Source organism: Thalassophryne amazonica, chromosome 15 (genome assembly GCF_902500255.1).
Source record: "Thalassophryne amazonica chromosome 15, fThaAma1.1, whole genome shotgun sequence".
Classification (NCBI taxonomy): Eukaryota; Metazoa; Chordata; class Actinopteri; order Batrachoidiformes; family Batrachoididae; genus Thalassophryne; species Thalassophryne amazonica.
The window spans coordinates 64895227-64906697 of record NC_047117.1 but is presented as its reverse complement, the minus strand read 5'-3'; the positions used below and the strand labels follow the sequence as shown (position 1 = coordinate 64906697).

The 11471-nt window shown below is 42.5% G+C and overlaps 1 protein-coding gene across 1 annotated transcript in view; it reads right to left on the bottom strand.

The window, feature by feature from the left end:
• Positions 1 to 11104, bottom strand: part of LOC117526513 — a 39873-nt gene extending 28769 nt beyond the window's left edge. The window contains exons 1-2 of the mRNA XM_034188574.1: positions 8892 to 11104; positions 5000 to 5064 (exon numbers count right to left, since the gene is read on the bottom strand). Of these exons, the coding sequence (XP_034044465.1) occupies positions 5000 to 5064; positions 8892 to 10920 (2094 nt within the window). The 5' untranslated portion in view covers positions 10921 to 11104. The remainder of the gene's footprint in view (positions 1 to 4999; positions 5065 to 8891) is intronic.
• Between the last annotated feature and the right edge of the window lie 367 nt (positions 11105 to 11471).

Sequence of the window (11471 nt, the reverse complement as noted above, 5' to 3'; positions counted from 1 at the left end):
CTAACATCCATCCATCCATCCATTTTCTTCCGCTTTATCCGGAGTCGGGTCGCGGGGGCAGCAGCTCAAGCAAAGCCGCCCAGACCTCCCGATCCACACACACCTCCCCCAGCAAGGCGTTCCCAAGCCAGCCGAGAGATGTAGTCCCTCCAGCGTGCCCTGGGTCTTCCCCGGGGCCTCCTCCCAATGGGACGTGCCCGGAACACCTCTCCAGCGAGGCGTCCAGGGGGCATCCGGAAAAGATGCCCGAGCCACCTCAACTGACTCCTTTCGATGTGGAGGAGCAGCGGCTCGACTCCGAGCTCCTCCTGAGTGACCAAGCTCCTCACCCTATCTCTAAGGGAGCGCCCAGCCACCCTGCGGAGGAAACTCATCTCGGCCGCTTGTACTCGTGATCTTGTTCTTTCGGTAATGAGCCAAATCTCATGACCATAGGTGAGGGTCGGAACGTAGATCGATCGGTAAATTGAGAGCTTTGTGGACCCTAACAATCCAGTACAAAATTAAAATTAATAAACACGTCTCCATAAGCAGATTGCTTTCAGTTAGCTTTGTATTCTCTTAGCGCTGTGATAAGTTAGAGTTATATTCTCTTATTTCTATGAACAATAACCTATATATACTTTTAGCTTTAAAATAAATTTACATTCAGTTGGGTGTCAGTTTGCATAATTTCTCCAATCACAGCCACATAAACCTATAGCTTCTTCTGGGTTGTCTGGGTGTTTTGGTGGCTTTCCTCACTCTTCTCTTTCTTGCACAGTCACTCTAGTCTACCCCATGCAGATTTACCATAGAGTGCCATACTGTTTTTCTTTGTAACTGATGTAAATCAAGTCCAAGACATATTCAGTAGCAGCTTTACCATCAGAGAGCCCAGTGTTGGGCACAGTTCCGCTAATCCGCTAACTGCTAATTTTCAAGGTCGGTCATCTGAGAATTGAAACTTGGGGTTTGGGTTTTCTCTGAAAACATCACCAAACTCAATACAAGTACATGTAATAGAAGGCCGCAGTCTCGTTTGAACCCTCCGTGATATTGCCGGTACTCAAAGCATGTGCTGACCAACTGGCTGGCATTTTCACCTGCATCTTCAACCTGTCCCTGTCGCAGGCCATCATTCCACTCTGCCTCAAATCCTCCATCTTTCCAGGCCCAAAGAAGTCAGCAGTGGAGAGCATAAATGACTACAGGCCTGTTGCACTTACGCCTGTGGTCATGAAGTGCTTTGAAACACTGGTCTCTGAGCACATCAAAGCCTGTCTGCCTCCCACTCTGGACCCCCACCAGTTTGCCTACAGGGCAAACCGCTCCACAGAGGACACTATCACCACAGCTCTCCACACTGCGCTGAGCCACCTGGAGCACCAGGGGAGCTATGTGAGGATGCTCTTCCTGGACTTCAGCTCAGCCTTCAACCACATCATCCCGGAGATCCTGGTCCAGAAACTGACACATCTGGGCATCTCCAGCCCCATCTGCCAGTGGATCAAGGACTTCCTCACAAACTGCCCACAGTCTGTGAAACGTGGCCCCCACCTTTCCTCCACCATCACACTCAACACCGATTCCCCTCAAGGCTGTGTACTGAGCCCCCTCCTGTTCACCCTTTACACGCACGACTGCTCTCCGACCCATCCCACAAACACCATCATAAAGTTTGCGGATGACACCACCGTGATTGGGCTCATCTCAGGGGGGATGAGACTTACTACAGAGACGAGGTCAATCGACTGACAGCGTGGTGCTCAGCTATCAACCTGCCGCTGAACACCACAAAAACAAAAGAAATAATCCTGGACTTCAAGAAGAACAGGGCTGAACCAGCCTCGCTCTACATCCATGGGGACTGTGTGGAAAGGGTCAGCTCCATCAGGTTCCTGGGAGTGCAGCTCTCTGACAGCCTCTCCTGGACTGCCAACACCACAGTGGTGGTGAAGAAAGCCCAGCAGCGACTCCACTTCCTGAGGGTGCTCAGGAGAAACAATCTGGAGGAGAAGCTGCTGGTGTTGTTCTACAGAGCCACCATCGAGAGCATCCTGACGTACTGCATCACAGCGTGGTACGGGGGGTGCTCAGCAGCAGACAGGAGAGCGCTGCAGAGGGTGATCAATACGGCCCAGGGGATCACTGGCTGCTCTCTGTCCAGCCTGGAAGACAGTGCCAGCTCTCGCTACCTCAGCAGAGCTGCCAGCATCAGCAAAGACACATCCCACCCCAACAACCACCTGTTTGACCTACTACCCTCCGGCCAACAGTATAGGTCAATCAAAACTAGGACAGACTCAGGGACAGCTTTCTCCCCAGAGCAATCACTGCACTGAACAATAACAAATCACTCTAACCTGCACCTTTCAAGTTTCTTGTGCAATATCTGTAAACCATGTGCAATTTTCCCGTGCAGTATGATTCCACAGTTGTATATAATTTTTGTTTTACATTTTACTTGGTCCACATTTTATTTTATTTTATTTTACCTTATGTTTATATTTGTTGTACATATACTCTGAATAATTTACCGTTAAATTTCACTATCTTTTATATTGGCTAAAAATTACTTGCACCACGGAAAGCACCTTTTTGGAGTTGCACTCAAATCTCATTGTAATGCAAATTACAGTGACAATAAAGGCGATTCTGATTCTGATTTTCACTTTGTTTCCATGTAATTTGCAAAAATAGCCATTGAAAATGCCGTGGTTTGTACCCTGGAAGTAGAGAAATTACTTCATATGCGTCATATTTTACCCCTTTAGCGCCCACCCCCAAACGAGACTGTGGTCCCCAATTTGTTCACTGTTCAAACAGGTCAGACTTATCAGTAAAGTCAATTTAATGTACAGCAGTTCATTTTAGGTCAGTTTGGTGTGTAAATCTCATCGTTCCAGGCAATGAGAGCTGTCAGGCCATTTGAAGCAATTTCGAGACAATGAAAAAGCGGCTTATTTCAATAAAACAGCATACATCCCAAGCATGTTTTCACCGAGTGGCCAGTCACGGAAGTATGAATTCTTGCTTTCGGATTGGCCACTTTGCCGAACCGATTTAGTGCTGACCTTGAGAATTAGCGGAGCTAAAGTTTTCTTTAGCTTATTAGCTTTTCAGCTAACTTTGAAAACCATCAGCGGACGAATTAGCTTTTGCTCAATTTACTTCCGCTAACTTTCAGTCTGCTGACATTGTTTTTGCTGGTAAAGTGAGTAAATTTAACGGTCAAAAACATTTGTAAACCCTAAAATCATATAAATTAGTTCCTATTTATGAATGCAGAAAGCTAGCTAACACTTCTGGTTCACAGGTCAAAGCACACATATGCTGGTATGAAGACAAGAAGTAATACTGCGGACAAAAATGGTATGTAAGCAGCTCAAAAGTTAGTATTTTTATTTATTAATTTTTTGTGCATTTGTTTTGTGTTTGTGAATGCAATACGGGTATGCCGTAGCGCCAGTAACGGTTTATAAATATATATTATAGAGATAAACTGTGAGTTCTAATACTGCAATTTACTGCTTTTGATAAAGATAATGACAGTGTTTGGGGTTTTATTTTTTTATTTATTTATTTTACCTGTGTTTGTTTTGTGTTTGTGATCACCTTTGAATTTACCCAGCAGCCCCATGGAGCTTAAACTTGAAACTGACTTATCAGTAGCTGACAGTGTAATACGATGTGGCTGTGACCCAGTCAAGACTAAAAGTTAGCAATAACTTCCACTAAATTTTCTAGTGGTTTAGCATTATAAAAGTTAACTTTTCAGTTAGTGGTTTAATGGTTATCAAAGCTAACCTTTTTTATTTAAAAAGAGTAAACACAGTTGTATGACAGTAAATGGCTTCACCCAACCGCTAACCATGACTGGAAAAAAGTTTTTGTGTCATTCATATTCTTTGAATAGTGGCCAAAAAAAACAAAAATTCGCCCAGGGTATGTAAACATTTGAGCACAACTGTTCATCTGTTCTTCAGGTAGATTTTGTTCAGTTAGCTTTACATAATATTGTAAATACATGTACTTTTATATTCTAATGTTAGCTTTTAGTTACATTTATATTCTGTTATGTTTATGTTTCATTAATTTTATATTCATTTTCAATGATTAGGAGTCTTGTCTCACACCTAAAAGCACAACCCAGTAGTACGTACACTCTTATTCGTCCCACCATCAAAACATGCACATTATCCTGATTGAAGTTGGTGGAAGGATTTTGCACTCCATTCACTGTAAAAACATTCAAAATCACATCAGGTTGGAGCAGTGCTACGGGTCAGCGGTATACAACTAAGTGCCCAGTCCTCAGTCTATGGTCTGATCCATATACCACTCCCAGAAACCAGCCATGAATTTGTAAGTGACCACTTATTCAGAGACCCTTTGTGCAGGTGTCTTGTTTGCAGCAGGGAGACTCAGAAAACTGATTTGCCTACATTTCCATGTGCGTCCAAAAAGTGCCTGATGGGAAGGGTTGCTGTGTTAACCCGGAGAGCAACTAGAAGGCACTCGGAGAGTGCATACCTCTGCAAAGGCCGCATGTTCCTGCATGTTCCTGAATGTTCCTGAATGAAGATCAAATTCAAATGAAAAGCCCTCATTTTTCTGGGAGAGTATCCATCTGCTAACTAAATTTCATCAATATCCTCTCAAAACATTTTGAGTTAAATGTTGCTATGTGCCAAACATTCTTCTAGACCTCAGTGCCACAACATATTCTGGATCACCTCCAAACTTGAGTCACGTATTCTCTGACCATTATCTATCTGCTTTTCAAATTTCATTAAAATCTCTCCGTTAGTTTTTGAATTAACCTGCTAAAAGACAAACAGACAAATGGCTGTGAAAGCATTCCCTCCTTGGCGGAGTTAAATTTATATTGTATGTGCCATTGTGAGGGCAGGAATTGTTGAACACTGCCACACATTCAGAAGTCAATAATGAAATGCAAAGTGTCACTTGTATACATCATAATACAAAAACGGGTAGAACGGCAGCAGTGACTCACCTCTGGCTGGCTAATTGGCTCTTTTTCAGCTTGTGCTGGGGCCAGCGTGCCAAGAGACTGGAGCACTGGAGGAGGGAGGAAGATTAAATGTTGGCCAGGGCATGAACAACAAGAGAAGCAGGGGACAATGGCAATGAGGTAAATGTGTTCCGGGGGAGCGGGGGGTGCGCACCAAATTGTGAGCAATGAAGCCTGTTGAATCAAACAGTAAATACAGACAGGCAGCTGAGCTGTTGCTGAGAAAATGGCATATTTAAAAAAAAAATGAACTCAGTGCACATACAGTATAAACAAACACCAGCGATGACTCAATATGAAAATCTGTAGCTCATTGTTCATAAAATAATAATGGTTCACGTCCCAGCAGTGACTGGAGTGCCACACCTTGTTTAGATCACCTACACAGTTATTAACCACACACGCGGATGTCGGGTGGGGATTGTGTGAATGTCCCTGACTGCGTACAGAATGCCATGTCCTTGGACCAGATCCAAGTATGCTGTCATTCTCTAGATAGTTAAGCTATGATAATCCACAGTGACAATACATCACAAAAAACCTCCCCTTCCAACCAAACTACAACATGTACAGTACATTCTCGCACTTACTTAAATTAGACATACAGTTCGGACCATATATATTTGCATATCCACCAACTTCTGGTTAAATTGGCTCTCACAGTATATTACAGGTGAACAAAAAAAACTGACATTTTAATTAACTGGTGCAATTGATTTAGATTCCAAACACTGGATGCGTATAGTAGTGCAGCAGATAACAGAATATTTGCAGAGGAATCCTTCAATTCCGGTTAAAGCACCAAAGTTTGACTGTGTATACCTTTTGGTACATATTTTAGAAAAATAACATTAGCTATTTGAATTTTCAGTAGGTGGCCAAGTAGGGGTCAATTGAAGAACTGCATAGGGGTCAAAAAAATGTTCCAATCATATTGAAAGCTATACCACATTATGTGTCTGATCACAAAGATTCCAAAAAGGTATAGTTTGGACTATCTGTGACTGAATGTTCTGGAGTTATGGGGTAAAAGCAGCAAGCATGGCGACAAAGATAAAGTTGCTGCAATTATGGTAAAACATGATGCAAATTATTGGTTGAGTTAGTAGGATTTTAAAAAGGAATAGTTTCCACCATGTGTCATGCTTAGTTATCATGTTACGGGGTAACATACAGTTGTGCTCAAAAGTTTACATACCCTGGAAGATTTTTATTTTTTTTTTGGCCATTTTTCACAACACAAACTACCCAAAAGACCCTCATCAAAAGTTTACATACCCTTGTTGTTAATACTGTGTATTGCCCCCTTTAACATCAGTGACAGCTTGGAGTCTTTTGTGGTTGTTGTGGACGAGGCTCTCTGACGGTAAAGCTTCCACTGAATATGTTTCGGACTTTATTTACATCAATTACAAAGAAATACAAACAATATGACACTCTATGGTAAATCTGCAAGGAGTAGACAGTTCTCAAAAACTGAGTGACTGTGCAAGAAGAGTGAGGAAAACTACCAAGACACCCAGAAGAAGTTATAGGCTTACATGGCTGTGACTGAAGACATTATGCACAATGCAAGCTTTGCATTTTGTATCACCAGTTATCCATCTTCATGATGAAGTGGTATAGAGGAGGATTTTCTTAAAAAGAAGACCTGAAAGTTTAGCTACAAATTGCCAGAAGGTACATCTGAGATGCAAGCCTGGATTTGATCTGTTTTGGTGAAAGAAAATCCTTCTCTGCTCTACTCCACTATGAAGCTAAGAGTAGTATAATGTAAATGTTAATGTAAATAAAGTCCAAGACATATTCAGTGGCAGCTTTACCATCAGAGAGCCTCGTCCACAACTACCACAAAAGACTCCAAGCTGTCACTGATGTTAAAGGGGGCAACACACGGTATTAAGAAAAGGAGTATGTAAACTTTGGATCAGGGTCATTTGGTTGTTTGTGTTGTCATTATGATTTCAAAAGAGTAAACACAGCTGTTTGACAATACATGGCTTCACCCAACCACTAACCCTGAGTGGAAAAAAAGTTTTTGTGTTATCATTCGTATTCTCTGAAAAATGGGCAAAAAAAACTAAACTTCTGTCAGGGTATGTAAACTTCTGAGCACAACTGTATGTCACATGTCATAGAATCCAATGGACGTCGACATTGTTTGACCTTTACTTTGGAGACCAAACATTCAGCACAGTCAGAACTATTCCATTTGTAATCCTATTAGTTCAATCAATAATTTGCACCACGTTTTACCAAAACTGGAGCAACTTTAACTTTTGACCCCTGTACAAACTGAAACTGACCTTTGTCATCATTCTTGCTGTTTTTACCCCATAACTCCAGAACATTCAGCTATAGATAGTCAAAACTATATCTTTTTGGAATCATTGTCAGCAGATACATAATGTGATATCACTTTCAATATGATTGGAACATTTTTTAATTTTGACCCTGTGCAATTCTTCAATTGACCACTACTTGGCCCCCTATTGAAAATTCAAATGGCTAAAGTTAGTTTTCTACAATATGTACCAAAAGGTATACACAGTCAATCTCTGGTGCTTGTAACTGGATTTGAACTATTCTTACAGTTATCTGCTCTGCTGTAGAGATAAATGTGTTCATATTTACCTCACTAAATGTAAATAAAGTTTTTAAATTGGCCCATTTACACAGTTGGCCGCTTACCTTAGCGTGCAGTCCATTCTGTGACTTTGGTCTCCACTGAGTCATTACAAGTTGATTGTTGATGATGGGTTCATTCTATAAGTCATACCTGCTCATTGAAAATCGATTTGTAATGCCTCAGTAGATTACAGCAATGTCCAAATGGACTGCAGGTTAAGGTAAGCAGCTAACTGGTGAATTGTCATCTTTAAAGGTTTATGTCCATTTAATGAGATAAATGTGCATGCAGGTTAGGCTGAGTGAGTGATTTCAGCTTGTACAACTAGTTCAGCCTGGACGGTGTTTGTCAAAGTCTATATTGGACCACTTAATTTAGGTTTTGTCCCCAGATAGATGTTTAAGCCCAAAACATCTTAAAAACAAAACTGAGGCCAACATATATCAAACCTTCTCTTTAACATGAGCCTGATTACAATCAAAAGACACTTGGGTGCCTCACTGATTCATATTCTGTGGTGACAAGTCAATGAATGAATGATCTGGAGTCCATTTCAATTGTTGCATGTCCCTTGAATTTAAGAGTAAGAGGCAATACATCTATGCATAGTAAAACTGCAGTACACGTACTGCAGAAATAATGCTGAAGCAAGGTACAAGGTTAAATATAGCTCCTCTTCTCAACAGGCTGCAGAGATACCCCGATAAATCATATTTTATCTTGTTGTGAAAAATATATACCCTGCCTCACGCCCTATGACCGCTGGGATATGCTCCAGCCCACCGCACCGCCCCTTCATTGGAGAAATAATAAAAAAAATGTTTAGTTTCCAAACCACCGTAATAACTGGAAACTAGTTACACACAGTTTTTGAACACTGAATTTAGCTTTTATTGACATACAGCGTACTTCAGCTGACACAAAAAAGTGCCATCATGAAGTATGACACATGAGATGCAAAGGTTACCATGGAGATACAAAATTAAATTTTTTCTTGGTCAGCTTATGGCCTCTGGTGCAAAACTGTTAAACTAACTGTACTTTTGATAGCCAAACATGAGCTAAATGAAATAATGTGCTTGCTCAGCTGTTTCAGGCCCATTTTCATCATCTCACAGCAGATATAAAAATTACACACATACCCACCCACAAGCATGCAGCAGCACAGACCGAGTTACAGAATCAGTGATGCCACAGGCTGTTGTATTTTACTGTTTGACAAGCTGGATAATGTACTACACTAACCTGCTGAAGGTCCAGTTCCCGGTCTGGATGAGGAGCCAGGATCTGTCAGTCCATTTAGAGAAAGAGGAAACAGGGTGAGGTTCCTTCTGTCCATGTAGGCTGGCCTCTTTAGTCCCCCTCCATCTTTATCTCCTCTTCCCAAACCGCCACCACCTCCTGGAACCCTTGGGCCTGCGTACAAACGGGTCCTCTGCTTGCAAAGCTCCTTCTCTCGTTCTTGAGCCTCCTTGATGTCTTGCTCAACTTTAACCAAAGCTGTGGAAGAGCGTAACTTAAAAAAGCGGTTCTCCTTGGGTGGCACCTCTTCTTCCTGCTTCTGTTCAGAATATTTTTTAGCGTAGTGGTTTTGTGCTGGGACACTCAGACTGTTCTCTATGATGATGACCTGGTAGCCTTTTTGCTTCTGTGCCTCAGTCAGTAGGTCAATGCTCCGTCTTCTCTCTGCAGAAGAGCTTCCTACCTTGGTTGTTGATGGTGAGATGTCCTCTTTCTTCTTCAGCTTGGTAAAGTCACTGGAAGATATAGAAGATGTGGTCCTACTCCTTGCTGGAGTTACCTCCTTGGATTGCTGAAAAATCTCGAAAAGCTGCTTCCTCTCTTTAAGTTGTCGGACTGTGCCTTTGTCATAGATGCCTGGCACCTTTCCAAGCTTGACCAGATCCTGTTCCCTTTGGGTCTCCTCCCGGATCTCCCGCTGCATCATTGCGCCTGAAAAATCTTTGCCTTGAGATCGCTCAGACTTGACAACTAATGACTGGGAAGGAACACTTTTTCTTAATGGGATCTCAACAAATTCTGGGGAAACGGGTTGATGTGGAAGCCCTCTGGATCGTCTCAGGCTGTGTTCACGTTCTATAGCCCGCCGGATCTCCCTCTCGATTGGCGTCTCTTTGGTGTCTCGTGCCAGATTGTCTGTGGGGACGGTGTTGCTGCTCACCAAAGTGTTACATGGAGAGAAATCTGCAGACACTCCACTGTCACTCTGGTTGTCATCACTTTCCATCCTGATGGATTTGGTGAGTCTTGAAGACACACGGTTATATTTTTCTGTCTCCTTCAGTTCCATTTGGACTGTTGTTGAATGTGTTAATAGTCCTCCTTGCTCGGGTTTAAGTCCAGTCTCTTCTTTTACTTCCTCTGCACCTGTTTGCTGGCTTTTTCCGTCTATCCTTTCCTCTGCCCTTCTGTGCTGTTCTGCAACATACCTTGTGCCTTCAGAAGCCGCCCCACCCTGATTGGACAGCTCTATGGCAACGTTCGACAAAGGTGGATAGCGCTGCACCTGTTGCACAGCTTCCTGGATTCCTAGCCTGAGGGCTGTTTCACTTTGGTTTGGGGGAAGTAGCTCCTCCTGGTGTAAAGCTGAGGGAACTACAGGCATGGTTGAGTTTGTTTCATAATATGAGGTTTGGCGTATGAGAGCTGGAACATCCTTGCATTCTTCCTCCCCTTCATCACATTCATCAGCAAACAGAGGGAGACTAATGATCTGTTCCTCACCTGATTTGTTTCCATCAGAAGGAAGAATGATTGAATCCTGCCCGGCAACAACTCCTGACTTTTTCATTTCAAGGTTGCTGTTCTTAAAAGTATCTCTTGAAGTATTTACCTGTGCAGTGAGCTCTTCTGTTACTATATTTTCTTCTGCCTCCTCCACAGATGGATCTACATGTCTGTCAATGTCACCACTCAGTTGAAGCACCTTTGGCCCTTCTAGTGACATATGTTCTTCTTCTGGTTCTAAGATAATGTCCAGATTCGTGGTCCACTCTTCCACCTGTCCATCTATTCTGGAAAAGCCCCCTTTCTCATAGCATTCAAACATCAGTAATGTCCCAAGTGGAGAAGGAGGTGGAAATATAGTCTCACATAGATTTGGAGGACTTTCAAATTCCTCAAGAGGTTGTAATTCTTCAAATTGTTGGAGAACTTGGTCTAATTCTGTCCCTCTGCAGGAACACAAACTCACTCCTGCTGAATCTTGAGTTTTCATTTTGGGTTCATCACTCATTTTGATTCTTGAAGGCATTTTGCTCTCTTGTAGAGTTTCATCTTCTGTTCCAGGCTCCAGGGCATCTATGTCCTCTTCTGGCTCTGCTCTGGGAGCTTCCTTGCCTTGACAAGGTCCGGCCAAGTCTTTGGTTGCATCCACTTGACAGTGTGTCCTGGTTTCACTGACATTCTCATCTACAGAGTTAGCAAAACGTGTTTGCTTCCATTATCTCATGTTCCACAAGTTTAGTTGTCATAATGTCAATTCTTGAAGGCTTCTATCGATGTGGAATTATTGGCACAATCAAGAGATTCACCCTTTAGACAGTCAGTCTGAGTTAAAACAGAGAACATGGAAAGAGAACAATAAATTGATCAACAATACCTCTTTATGTGTTATTATTAGTGCTGTTTCCACCTTATGAACTACTCTCCAGATTTTATGAACATTTACAGGAATGGCCCTGGAAGAGCAATGTATACCTATTTTTTATTTGACTTCGGCCCTGCAATAGACTGGCAGCCTGCCCAGGGTGTACTCTGCCTATCAACCACTGCCCACTGGGATATGCTCCAGCTCCCCTATGG